We start from the raw sequence: 14,503 nt of genomic DNA, 5'->3' as shown, positions 1-14,503 counted from the left end.
ACGCACTCTGGGAATCTGATATTTCAGAGATGAGCAGAGGCAAGTTTCTTTTCCCTCTAACCCATCAGATGACTATAAGCCAGACTCAATTGATTTTTCTTAATTTGCTGTCCTTGCAGTAGTAATTTGAATAATTAAAGCAAATAGCACTTGAATGTAAAGCCAGTAGACTTCTATTCAAATTGATCCTGTTTCGCTTACATTGACAAAAGTTACTCACCATGTCATAGATGAAATTTGTCACCCAGTAGCATGTCACACCGATGCCGGAAATGTGCTGCAATTGCTTGGCCTTGGTCTGATGCTCCCTGACAATGTAGGTGACAAAGCTGGCAGTGGTGACAGAGTAGCCCATCAGGATGGACAGTGCCACTAAAATATCGATTAAACTGCTGATTCTATCATGAGCAATAGGGAGAGGAAAGGACACATAAGTTTTTGGAACTCTTCTCCTTTCAGGAAGATTCATGGCTAAGACTATCAACAAAACAGTACAAGAGCCGGCTGTGACACAAATAAGGCTTCCTGCAAGGCAGCCAGATACTATCTTTGACGCGACTCTGCTGCGACCCGGGAATAAATGTAGTGCTAGCGCATCTGAACTGGCTGGGGATGTGTGATAGAAAAGCCTCGGTCTCCAGGGGTTACAGAGTGTATGTAAGGGATATATAGATCTTGAGCAAAGAAACAGTACTTAAACGCTACGCAGGGAAGTCAAAACGATGGAGTACGTGTGCACTTGACTCATCAAAGTGGCAGACTCAGTGAAGCTGCAGTCAACAAGCCCCACTTGGCAGCCCTTCTCCACACCCTCCCAGAGGCTTCCTTTTATCCCGGCCAGTGACTTATGTTACCAGCAATCCTAGACTGATATTCATTTGGATACCACTGTGATTTCCAATTATTGCACATTATACAGAGGCTCAGCTTTGCCAATGAGAAAGGAGTCATGCCAAGGCAAGAGATGTGCTTACGTGGCTTGTTCCTGGTCTTGCACCCCTGGATAAGGATGGCTGTACATCATGATCCCTGGAAGAGGAGAAAGTCCTGCTGTCAGAGGGTGATTGGTTAATCAGGAGCACCAACTTTTATATGGACCATATACAATGCTCTGTTTCTTACAGGAGGAGCCAAGGAATTGTACTTGGAGGATTCTCATTTATAGGAAAATGCTTTGGACCCCTTAATCCCACCAAGTTCCTGTGAATATTGGTGTTCTCTTAATAAGAAAAGAAACACTGTCTAGTTGTGTGTGGAGCCTTCTGGAAAGAGACAAGAACATAAATTTCTTACACAGCATGTGCCATACTCGGGAGTACATTCAAATCATTGCTTCCCGCATTCTTCTGTCTGGTCATGCCAATTTGCATTTCAGCTGTACTTCAGAAATATAATACATTTAAATAAATGACTCAGATGGGCGTCGATTTTATGAGCCCCTCTAGAGAGCCGGTATCATCTCAACCTTCCTTCCTGAGCTAGTGAGAGTGGTCAGGAAGCATGGACCCACAAGAAGTTGGCCCCTCCTCTTTTACAGCTTCTAAGAGTCTTATTGTTTGAAAGTCCTGCCAGAGTAGGGATGGGGAACCTCACCGTTCCGTTCCATAAAAGCCCAAGGAGCTTCTAGCTGCCTCCCCATTAAATTAGTAGCCATTTAATTGTACCACAACCACAAATTATTGGATTCTCACAGAGTTGGCTATGCTGAGTTGGAAGCAAAGCTCTTTCCTCTCTCTCTCTCTTTTTTAAGGATCTTGCTTAGCCAGAGTCAAAAGTGGGCATTTCAGTTTCCCGAAGACCTCTACACAGTGTGAAGGCAGAACCCGTACTGTCTAGATAAATGTGGGAAGGAAGAGCAAGGTGTGAGTCTGAGGATCTGCTCTACCTAAGCAGCTCTAACCTGAGCGAGCGAGACACTTGGGTGCAATGTTTGCAGTTGTTCTTTAGGAAACTTTGTAACTTTTGTTAAGAAGAAGGTGACACATTAAGTTATGTTCCTCAACAGTAGTGCACTGGCTAGTCTACATGTAAGCAGGCTTGTGTCATCTGAGAGGAGGGAACCTCAATTTAGAAAATGCCCTACAAGCCTTCCTAAACTGAGTTGTAGACGGGCTTGTAGGTCACTTTCTTAATTAATGACTGATGTGGGAGGACCCAGGCAACTGTGTCATGTCATCTGTGGGCTGCTGGTCCTGTGTTCTTTAAGAAAGCAGGCTGAGCAAGCCAGGAGGAGCAAGCCAGTAAGCAGAACCCCTCCGTGGCGTCTGCATCAGCTCCTTTCTTTAAGTCCCCGCCCTCTTTGAATTCTTGTCCTGCCTTCTTTTGATGATGAACAGTGATACGGAACTGAAATTCAGAAACACCCTTTCTTCTCCAAGTTGTTTGTTATAGTATTTTGTCACAGAAATATTAACACTAACTAAGGCAAATAGTGTGTTGAAGAAAATACAGCTTTTTTAAAAAAAGACAAAAAAACCAAAGAAAACAACAAAATACCCCTATGATATCTGATTTTAATCACCTTGTAGGAGAATTTACTCTTCTTATCTTCTGTGAAGATTAATGGTCCCTATTTTGTTTTAATTTTAATTTCTATCTTTTAAACATGCTCTTGCTATGTTGTGTTGTTGACTTGGAATCCACTATGTAGAGCAGACGGGCCTTGAATTTACAGAGATGAATGTACCTCCGGCTTTCTCCTGAGGACTGGGGCTGGGATTAAAGGTGTTGACCATTATTATGGCCTGTAGCTTTTTTTTAAAACCAAGGGTCTATTTTTCTTTTAGCCTTTCTTAAAGCCTGCTAAATTATAATACAGACAGGGTATTTTTGTCTTTTATTTATACTATCTATTTAAGAAATCAAAAATATTTTTATTTTTAACCATAGGAATCTTTGAAGATACAATTTTGTCTACTGTGCAAAACACTATGGAATGGGCTGTTTTCACGAGCATCTATTGGAAGATGAAGTCATGCATCAGGACTGGATCCTGTTTCAGGAACCTCCCTGCAGTCTCGACAACATCCAGCACATTTTGAGTATATGACTGACCAGTGGATGATTATTAAAGCAAAGCAAACACTAACATTACAATTAATATCTTCCTCACATTCACCCTATATCAAAGGAGGCATTTGCTGTGGTCCCTATGGGCACCAAGCTAAAAGGAAATGCTTCTTTCCTGTTGGCCATTGCTGCCAAGGCAGCAAAAGCTAAGACCAAACAGCTGGGTAGGAGGAGCGAACAGCCATATGACATTTGTCAGAGAAAACACGTAAACCAGTGTTCTTTGGAACAAGACAGAATTTCCACATGAAGTTAACCACTAGAGGGAACCACATGAATATAACAGTTGTTGGCATTGCCAATGAAAGTTAATTAAAATATTTTATTAGCATATTAGGCTTCAGAGTAAATGAATTTTACAGCTAAAGTAAAGGCCCAGTTCACTTGTTCTCTACCAAAGAGGCCTTCAAACAAATACAGGATGGCGGGGAAGAGGTGGTGAGGGCAAACAGGTTGAATTTCACAGACAAACTCTTTTGCCATGGGAGAACCCATGTTCACACAGTGTGAAACAATACATTTTAATACATTTGTAAGAGTGGCATAGATTTCTTCTTTGGATGGAACAAAATGTCTACGCGAGAGGGTAGAATGCTGCCACTTTTCGTAAGTTTGAATAATGAAAATTAATAAGGGATAGAAGACACCTACTCTTAATCTATATATAACTTCATTTAAGCTATATTCGTTTAAGCTCCTTCATTTTAGGGTCAGCATAAGTTTTATGCTTTCTGAGTCTTTTATCCTCTGTCACTGAAAACACAATGACCAGTGCAGACAACATGCCTGGAGCCTAGGATGGCTCAAGCTGCATTAGTCTAAGTAATGCACACTAATTATAAAGGAAACCAGGACTCAGGTTTCCAGAAGCCACCCCTCCCATTCTGTATCTGTGCGACTTCTCCCTAGCTATTCTGGTGGCTGCTGAGCTCTCATCTGTCACAAGGCCTGTCTTTTGCTCTGAATGACACCCCGCAGAAGGGTTTGCAACTGTGTTTCAGTCCAGGTTCCATCATCCGGCTTTAGTCACCATTTCATTTTATTTTACTACTTTTGACTTTGCCCTGCTAGGGGGCAAAAACAACTGGGGGAAAACATTATTTCCCCTGAAAAGAAGATCCCTGAAGACTCTGCTGCTGGAACGCATGCCTGACACTAGAATTTCCTTGCACAATTATCAGCACGTTAGCAGACACCAGAGCATGAAGGTGATGAAAGAGAAAGGGCGGGGTCAATTTTTATATAAAAGATAGTCTGTACCATTTATCCTTTCTAACAGGCTACTTATTAGCCTGGATCTTGGCCAGAAAATGTATTACTTCATTTTTCTCCCTCCTTATTATTATTTTTTAGGATCATATGAAAAAATAATTTGAGTAAGGCTCAAGGAGATGAAATGGTCTGATGAACAGTAATTGAATCAGAAAAAAATAAATCAACTTCTTTTAAATCCTGGCCCTGTTTAAAAACTGATGTGAAGGGCTTTGGAGAAACAAAACTGAAGTAGAACTGATTGAGGCTGGATAAACGGCCAGGGGCATCAGCAAAAGGAACAGACAGAGAGCCCCAAGTTCAAAACTTACTTTAGCAAACTATTGAAAACATGAGAGTAAACCATAATGCTAACCCCAAAGGGAGCTGTAAGGACCAGCAATATTTTACACAACAAATGTCTCAGATAAAAAAGGCCTTGTGCACGGTAGCATTTGCGGTACAGTGCAGAAGTTTGTGTTTTAAAAGGTTTTGTCTTTGTAACACAGTGTGGTAGTGTTTAACTTTAATCCCAGCACTCGGGAGGCAGAGGCAGGAAGATCTCTACTGATTTCAAGCCAGTCAGACTCTGTAGAGTGAGAGCTCATCATTAAATAAAATTACCTGCACACACGCATGTGTGTATGTGTGTGAATAGTTATGACTATTAACCAGTCAGTTCTTGTCTTCAAACAATTAAGTAGTTCTGAAATGCTTTCTATGAGGCATAAGGACTAGCTGTGAGAGCAGAGTGCTAAGAAGTTTGGGTAACCATCCTGACATGATAAATGAAGAAACTAAATTACTGTGAAGCTAACGGGGTTATGCAGAATGTTCCATCTGGAAGGAATTAGTATTTCCAAATGTTTCCTGAGGACCTGCAATTGAGATGCCGTAAAACACCCACAACACGGGGCAGCAGATACAGAGAGCATGTTCCCATGGAAGGCTGTAGAAAAGACTTAGTTAGAGGTGGCTCTGCACAGTGACCCTACCGTGCCGGGCAGCATCGTACTCTGACATGTTAACTCTCAGGAGGAAATTGTTGAGGCTATTGAGGTAAGCTGGGAGAGAGTGGTAGCCTTCTGGGTCATACCACACCTGTCAAATGTAAAAGGAGACAAGATCAGGATTGTATTTGAGTGAATTAGGCTCGCTTAACATCTGATACTTTATTTTAAAAAGAGCATCAATTTTCCAATGATTTATTCCACCTCTGAAAATAATTAGATACCTCTGGAGTGCTGATTATAGACGGATCCCTGGGTTTTCAGTTTACAGGTGGACAGAAACTGGGGAACCAGCTATTCTGAGTAATAGGACTGACTTAGCAGTTGCTCTAGATCAGTGGTTCTCAAACTGTGGGTCACCACCCTTTGGGGAGTTAAACAACACTCCAAATCCCACGTAACAGATATCCTGCATGTCAGATTTTACATTATGATTCAGGAAGTAGCAAGATTACAGCCACAAAAATAATTTTATGGCTGGAGGTCACCACAACACTGGGGACTTATTAAAGGGCAGCAGCATTGGGGAGGTTGAGAGCCACTGCTCTAGATTCTTCTACAGGCAAAGCCTGAAATGGAGTAGAAAGGCATTGTATCTCTGCAGCACACCATAGAGATTCTGAGACGAGAATGAAGATGCAAGAGCAGGAATAAAAACAGATGCCAACGGAGCGGAGCAGAGAAAGGATTTGAAAAGTTATGCTAGCATTGGGTCCTTAACTGCAAAATTGATAGTGTTTTTAAACTTATAATTACCTTTTAATTATAAATAATTTAAAGGTTTGTCTTAAAACACTTTTTAACAGTAATCATGCATATAAAAAAGTTTTTTTCAATGACTATTTTGTGTTTTTTGTTGTTGTTTTTGCTTTTAGGAAGGGAAGGGAAATGTGATCAGGATGGGAAAAATTAAGTAGTTAATAGAAAATGAAAAAAAATTTAAATAAGTTTTAAAACCCCCCACTAACACTGTGCCTAGTGAGGGGAAAGTAACCCACAGGATTGGGTGGCTTGGAATTTCCAAAGCAAAGTGTTTAAAATGCCTCCATTTAAATGACCTGAATCTGAATCAGCATCCTGACTGAGAGTTCATGGTAGAAACTCCCTTAGTTATAAAAGGACATCCTCGGTGTGTGGAAGAGAGGAGAGGAAGAAAAGGACGTTGAGGTCCCAGGATTCTTATTTTCCACACAGCTTTGTGACAATCTGCCCCAGCAGTGAGCGGGGCTGCTCTAGAGTGGAATTAGTTTTTCTATAAGGCGACACTACTGCTTGGCATTAGAGCAGTCGCTAAATGAACACTAATTGTTCCACTTTCTCCCTAATTATATGTGTCTCTCACTACCCAAGCAGAAATGTTCAGAGGATATTAAAGTTTTCTGTGGCTAAAATTAAGGAAACAAATAAAATATCTATAACTGCTGTTTATCATCTGGGTAGTCATATGTCTTTGGCTGGGTGACTGGCATATCTCAAAGCATTGGTGCTATCTGGCAGAAGAAGAAAACATTGGGATTATTTATCTCCAGTAATTAGCCATTATTCCAGGTTTGGAGAGAAGCAAGGCTAAATATGCACATTCTCAATCTCTAAAAGGTTGTGTCTCATATGTAGAGAGAAGTGCATAAAGTGCAAAGCCACAATGAGACAAAAAAACTGTAAGGAACACACATATTAAACCACCACGCACTGAAACAATCCCCGGAATGCTGAGCCCCTCCCTGAGCTCTCCCATTCCAGATCATAGCACTGACATTTGCTCCTTAAATGGTGTGGTTGAGTTTTCACTACCCTATAAATTTACAGAAAGGAGAACATGGCACATGCACTACTGTCTGTCTGTCTCTCTTTGCTTATCAATGATTTGCAGGAGATTCAGCATGCTTGCTATTCAGAGTGGAGTGTTTTCAGCTTTTATTTTTATTTCCGAAAGTTCAACTCAATTAATGAGTGAATGAATGAATATGAACTGATGTTTTTATTCTATTTCAGATGGAACTGTGTTTTGGGCTACTCCGAGAAGCACCGCTCTGTACTGTGTACACATGTCTTCTGGCTCTTATGCATACGTATCTCCTTAAAGTACATGTATGCATTACACAGAATTGATTTTTATATGTTTCGTGTTTCTCACAAGAAAATGCTTAGATATATCAATTTCACATCCATATTTATCTGACCTCCCAGAAGACAGACCCAGATTTACCTTAGCAAGGGTTCTATTGACGGGAACTGCTGCTATATCAAAACGAAGGTCGTTAGTCAAAGTCAGCCCAAAACTCCAGCCTCCATATCTGCACAAAACAAAATTGATGTTTGCTTTACTGAACAAAATCTTCCGAAGTTGATCTAAAATACTTACGTAGGAGCTTATCTTTCCTTTCCATCCAGAAACAAAACAAAGTGAAATAAATGCAGCATGATAAATACTTTCTACTGATCCTCCTTATCATATTTTAACTCAAGCACACATCATAACTAAAGGCAAGGGATTAATGTCATCTGTCTAGGGTGGTGGCTCATGCCTGTGACTTCAGCACTCAGGGAAAGAGGGGAGAGCTGCCACGAGTTTCAAGGCAGCCTGAGCTACAGCATGAGATCCTGCCTAAACAAAGATAATGTAAACGATTGTAGGTATGCAATGATCATTCTGATAAAGGAATGATATAATCCAAAAATTCAACACTATAGTACTTAAATGTTTTTTAAACAATTAATACCAAAATGCTGTAATTTGATATCTTTTTCAAATTAATTTGTAGTCTGAACCATTTTTCTCCATAACTTATTGGTTGTTCCTACTTTTTTTTTCTAAGAAGCCTGAATGTGAGTTTGGCATATTGGTTTATGGTCTTCATAAAAATTGACTTTAAAATCCAAGTGATAATTTTCAAAATAGACCAATTTAGGTACTTGTAAAATTAGATTCAACTTAAATAATGGGGCAGTGCAATTTACACCTCAATAGCTTCATCCTAGATGTGATGGCACAGAGATAAAATTTTAACATGTGAACGATACCATAGCTTGTTTTTAAATGGGGTGTTTTAGCCTAGTTTTTTATAATGAATCCTTTTTATTTATGATAAAATACTTGACTATATGAAACATAATGTACCTGAATACACAAAATATTTGTATGTTCCTAAGCCCATGTCTGTGGGGAATATCTATTTGTATACCTGTGATGGAAATCTCAGGAGAGAAAAATAGCAAAATATTAATAGTGTTATATATGGGTAGAAAAATCATGCTTTTTCTCTTCTTTTGCTTATCATTAGTTTAACAACACTTCACAGTGAATGTGAAGAATTTGTGTCCACTGGTAAATGAAGGAGAGATGGAGGGAAAGAGAAATGTTTACTGAGTTCATGGCTTTCTCATCAGGGCAAACGTGTGGGGGACTGGGGGACAAGGCCTTGCCACACATAGGACACTTTGTCCACTCACAGACACAATCTGTGTTTGAAGAAATTGTTATTGCAACTCAGGCCATCTGTCACCAAAAGCCATGCTTTGAAACTCCAAGAACATACAGGAGAGTCAATAACTCCTCTATACTTTGAGATAAAAAATAAGTACATGTTCAACAGTACATTCTAAGACTTTACAAAGCCACTGATTTTCAGTTTGCTCAAAAAAATCTTAATTTATTCATTATTTAAATTTCAATTCATAGAGCTATGTATACAGAACAAAATACTGAACCATATAAATAACTGTATCAATGATAAGATCAATCATCAACCAATCAAATCAAAACATTGATTAATTTAACCATATAAAGAATTTGCAACTATTCTCTCTACTGTCTCAAAAAAAGTCTGCTATCATAAAGATCAGAAATCAATTAAATATGCTATAGACAGAATATTTTACCTTTTCTGCACAAAACGATTTGCAGTTGATATAAGATAATTTTCCATATGGTTCCCAGTGAGGTTATAAATAACTTGGGAAGAGTAAGTTCTTCTATGAGGAGGGGAATAGTTAAATTTAGGGCATTCCTGGAAAAAGAGAAAATCAAATTAAGGTCTTCCGTCTTGTCCTGTGTGAGTTATACAATGCTGACGTCTCTTGATTTGGTCATTGTTGCTGAAAGGCTCAGGTGCCATCAAGTTGCTCTTTAACTCCCAACAACTTTGGAGGAAAACTTGCCTACTGCCAAAAAACCGGAACATTTATTACTTATGTAGAATATACACATGTGTTTAGGTCTTACCTAAAGCAAATAAGGGATCTCTCTTGTATTGTAATGACAAGGTATAGTTTTTTTGGAAACAGAAATATCTCAAGAATTTATAGGGGATGAGAAAGGGATCTGCCTCAAATTTAAAAATGGCATTGCAAGAAGAAACTCTTCAAAATGGTAGCAGTGATTTGAAAGGTTCACAACGCATTAGCTTTAGCTACCTAAGAGTAAGAACTTCATCAAATATGTTGGTTTACATATAGAGATTTCCCATTAGTTTATGTATATGTGTATTGGTTACTTAAGAACTAACTTTAGACTGACAGATGATTAGCAAACACAGTAGTGAGAGTTCTAGTGCCTCTTTGGACCACTAGGAACATCTTAGCATAAAGATTACAGTTCTATTTATTTATTTACTTATATGGGATTTTAAGACGAGATATGTAGCTCAGACTGTCCTCAAGCTTACTAGATAGCTGAGAATTCCACTGAACTTCGGATCCTCCTGCTCCCACCTCCCCAGGGCAAAGATTATAGCTGTCCACTTCTCTGCCCAGCTGTGGAGCTTATGTTTTCACGCTTATTTTTACACTTGCCTTTCTACACTTCTTAACCACCTGGCTCTCACTTGGCTCCTGAAGTTTCATTGTCATGATTTTAATCTGAAGAAAGTCTAGCACAAGGCAGTTCTTCCTTTTATCATTCACACAAAGCCCCAGAGCCAGAGGCTACAGCGCATGTGAGCTGTGCAGAGTTGCTGGCTCCTCCGAAATGCCGAAACTGGGTCGCGCAGTACATCAAGTTGCATCTACCCAAAGATCAGACTTCAGGATGGCATAGCTTCTAAGTTAATCACAGGAAGATGCCTCTATGTTGACAGTATAGGTTTGAAGTTTGTTTTTTATCAAATTGTATTATACATGTAAAGGAACACATGTATTATGAAACTTGATGAATTTTGACAAAGTGAACACACCCACATACTTAGCAACTAAGGTAGAAGATAGAACCCCATTAGTTTAAAAGCCTCCGGCTCCCTGAAAATTGAAAACATCCCTCAAAGAATATAGATGAGGTTTTAGCAACTTATTTTTTTTAGCTAGCACACAAAATAATGAGTTTGTTGCTGTTGTTGTTAAATTATATAAGAGAATAAAATCTTCAAATGGTAGGCAAGACTAGTATTTAAAACTGAAAGGTTCCAGAGACCTTTGTTAGATACTAGTTCTTGTTGTTAGGCACTGTCTTGCACGAGAATGCTCACTGAAATAAGTTCCCTGTAAAGTGTAGGACTAAGGTCAGGGCACAGCCTTCTTACACTTGGAGAAATCATTGGGAAAGAAAGCAGCTTCCCCTGCATGAGAGAAGCTGGTGGCATGGCGATCCTTCGAGACCAGAAGTGACTTTTCTTCCTTAAATATTTTATTTCACATTTTTAATTGATCATATCAATTGCTTAAGTTTACCAGTCCAGTGTTATTTGATTTCATTTAAATCCTGTCTACACCTTTGCTTCCCTAGGATGCTTGCTTTGATACATGGTAAGTATGTGATACATATGTAGTGATTCAAACAGAAATATGGAACTAGCTTTGTTCTTCTGAGAGTTTAGTGAGCTGATAGCTTTAGAAAATGAAAATCTATATTCACAGAATAAAGATAAAGTGATTATGGCATGAATTTTTTCATTTTCAGGAATTTAATTTTGATGCAAAAACCTTTGCAGACGTTGCTTGGGAACACTGGAACTCCTCTCCAGACTGGCAGGTGATAGATGTCCCATCTGACTGCTGTGGTGGCATGCCCTCTCTAGACTGGCAGGTGATAGATGTCCCATCTGACTGCTGTGGTGGCATGCCCTCTCTAGACTGGCAGGTGATGGACATCCCATCTGACTGCTGTGGTGGCATGCCCTCTCTAGACTGGCAGGTGACGGACATCCCATCTGACTGCTACGGTGGAATGCACACTATATTTTCAGATACGACAGCTACGGCCACTTTTTGTGCTGTGAAACTGAGCTCCTCAGCTAATGGAATTGAGATCAAAGATTCATTCTCAGTTGGTTTCCATAAAGACCACCTTCTACCTCTAGAAATTTGTCTTTAGTCAGATTTAAAACAGTGACCTGAAGTTCAAAGTCAATATTCTTTGAGCTGCCTAGGCCCATATCTTTGGACTAGTAGCTTCCATAAAATGAAATTATACTGACTCTTTGGTAACCTGAATTGATCTTTTAAGTTTTGCTATTTGTTCTCTTCTTTTTTTTTCTTTACTCTACTGAAACTAATTCTCTTTACCTGGACATTGTCTGAACAGGAGCAAACACCAAAGTTGTCAATAGCTTCTCCACTCGTGTTCCACTTTCCCAGACTATCTCTTTTCAAACACTGTCTGTAAATAAAAATGATACCAAAGTGAGATACACAAGTTTTCATATGCATGTTCTCATGCTGTGTGGGACTATACACATAAGTAGTTGGTGTTGAATTCAGGTATGTAGACCCAGTTATGATTGACTGATGTTTCTTAAGGTGATTCTGCATTGCAATGGTGTTTTTGACTTGACATTTAGTGAGGGTGAGGATTACAGGACAGCATCAATTGACTAAACAGAGTTGAAGCCAGTGTATTTTCTCACTGTGGCAGGACATGATTTGGTATTCCCTTTGTTCATTTTGTTCTTCTCATCCTGTCTGCTGATGCACTAAAATCAGGTTAATATATGTTTTGTGTTAGCTTGATAGTTTAAATAAGATATGCCAGAAGTAGAGTCAGGATGCTTGGATTTTAAATTACCTATGTGTTGTACATTCTAGACCTCCTTACACAAATATATGAGTCCCTGTGGCCCTTAGTTCCTTCGTCTGTGAAGAGATTAATGGGGCTCGAGATGGTTTAGTGGTTAAGATAACTTGCTGCTCTTGCCAATGGCCTTGGTTTGGTTCTCAGCACATACATTAAATTCTTATACCACCTGTAACTCCAGTTCAAATGGATCCAACACCCCCTTCTGGCCTCTGTGGGCACAAGGTGTGCACGTGGTGCACAGATACACATGCAGGTGCTCACGCATACACATAAAAGAAAACTAAGTGAATCTTTAAAAAAAATAAAATGGGATTAACAATATGATTCTAATGTTATAATTGTAAAATGTATGAATATAAGAGAAACAAATATAAGAGGAATCTAATGTTTATTATTATGGTAGAGTATTGCCAAAGAATGAATGAAAACAGACTTTCTATCAAGATATTATCTTTTTTCAGCAAAATCTCACACATGTACCTCATGCGTTCGCACACACATGCAAACTAGAATGCTGGAAAGAGGTAGAAAGGAGAACAACTTACGAGGCATTGGTGTTCAAACACACGTTGTCAATGCCAGGGTAGTTCCACAGTGCTGAGACCAAGGCTTCTGTGCTCGGATCAAAATTCCTGCAGGATCAAGCGACATGGACCCATCATTAAACTCACATTCACTCATAACTTTAAGACACAAATGACACTGTCTACAAGACTGCTTTCTGCTCTGCTTTTTGATGTCCTCCCTCCCTCCCTTTCTACTTCTCCGCCTCCCCCATTCTCCTCCCCTTCTCTTCTGTTTGGATGTGAACTCAAAGTCTCCACACATGCCAGCCAAGAGGTTCAGTACTAGGTACATCCATCCAATAGGTGTGAAGATCTGTGAAAGATGCAGGGATTCCTGCCCTGATGTTCTCCTATGATGGGATTTTAGCAATAACATATGATTAAAGCCTAACCATTGAAAGGAAACAAGTACTCTATTTATATATACATGTAAATCCTCTTAAGAACATATTTGCTAGGGATAGAAGTAGAGTGTTTCCTTAGCAGATTTAAGAACTGGATTTTTCTTCAGTCAGATTCTTTCTGGAATCACAGTGGAAACAATCTTGTCAGAAAGTAACTCACGCATAGAAGGCTGTCTGTTCAGAGGTTCCATAGATGGATGGAGAGATCAGGATCTCGGGGTAACTGTTGCTGTTATCTCTCAGTGTGCCAAGGCCCATGGCAGTGGCTACAAAGACGATGGGGAGGATGACCTGAGCGATGAGACCTTTCCAGTTCCTGCGGGTGTGGTGGAACCTCTTGATGAGAATAGCCATTATCTTCCTCAGTAACAGGCCAAAGCCGTCCAGCTTCTCAGTTCTTGTCAGAACTTTGTCTGAGTAAGGACAAGAGAGTTGATGGGGTTCCAAGTAACCTCCAAAATTTAAGTCATAATGTAACTTCACAAACCATAGAAGAATGGCATCGTGTTATAGCATGGGAGAAAATTCTGATTTCAATATTCAGACTGAAGGTTCAGAAATCGATTCCTAATATTGTGGTAAACCTAGGAACCACAATGTGTGCCTCATATATAGCTGAATATAAGAGTGTTATGAAAATTATGACTTGCTACCACCAGTTATAATACATATGTGTAGTAATTTTACATGGAAAAGTTAAAGATTCAGAATTCTATAAATGAACCTTGTTCCCTACTCCAAAGTCTCAAGGCAGGCTCAATATGTAATTAATAATTTTGAATATATAGAAAATAGTCTTATCAAGGGTTGAATTGAAATAGTATAAATAAAACATCAGTTTAATGTAAGAACTGGTTCCTACCATAGCAGATACTGTTAGTTCTGTCGTCTCTACTTCTAACATGAAGTCCAATGAACTTACTCTAAATGCCAGAAAAGGAAACCCTCATTCCACCATGTACTCATTACACTCTCATTAGAAATTTGGAATGATTATGGCCTTTTGAGACTCCGCCTTCGGCACTAGAGCCTCCAGAAAAGAATCATTGAAACTTATCTACTCATCACCCCACTACAGAATGCTTTCCAAGACATGAGAAAATTGCCATCGCCTTTGAGAACCAGAGAAGCCATGGTGGCTTGGGTTGCAACGTGGGGCTCTTAGGGCTAACCACGGCATCAGCTTTCCTCCAGAGC

At 39.4% G+C, this 14,503-nt stretch overlaps 1 protein-coding gene across 2 annotated transcripts in view; it reads right to left on the bottom strand.

The window, feature by feature from the left end:
• Window positions 1-14,503, bottom strand: part of Abca12 (ATP binding cassette subfamily A member 12) — a 166,194-nt gene that overhangs the window by 17,461 nt on the left and 134,230 nt on the right. For both annotated transcript variants that reach the window (XM_038339851.1, XM_038339852.1), the window contains 8 exons: window positions 13,467-13,719; window positions 12,882-12,968; window positions 11,826-11,919; window positions 9,210-9,337; window positions 7,537-7,624; window positions 5,316-5,421; window positions 975-1,029; window positions 221-398 (listed from right to left, as the gene is read on the bottom strand). In XM_038339851.1, the coding sequence (XP_038195779.1) occupies window positions 221-398; window positions 975-1,029; window positions 5,316-5,421; window positions 7,537-7,624; window positions 9,210-9,337; window positions 11,826-11,919; window positions 12,882-12,968; window positions 13,467-13,719 (989 nt within the window). The remainder of the gene's footprint in view (window positions 1-220; window positions 399-974; window positions 1,030-5,315; window positions 5,422-7,536; window positions 7,625-9,209; window positions 9,338-11,825; window positions 11,920-12,881; window positions 12,969-13,466; window positions 13,720-14,503) is intronic.

The sequence above is a fragment of the Arvicola amphibius genome, chromosome 8 (assembly GCF_903992535.2).
Source record: "Arvicola amphibius chromosome 8, mArvAmp1.2, whole genome shotgun sequence".
NCBI lineage: Eukaryota > Metazoa > Chordata > Mammalia > Rodentia > Cricetidae > Arvicola > Arvicola amphibius.
The sequence above is the reverse complement of the archived record's forward strand: the minus strand, read 5'-3'. Positions and strand labels throughout refer to the sequence as shown.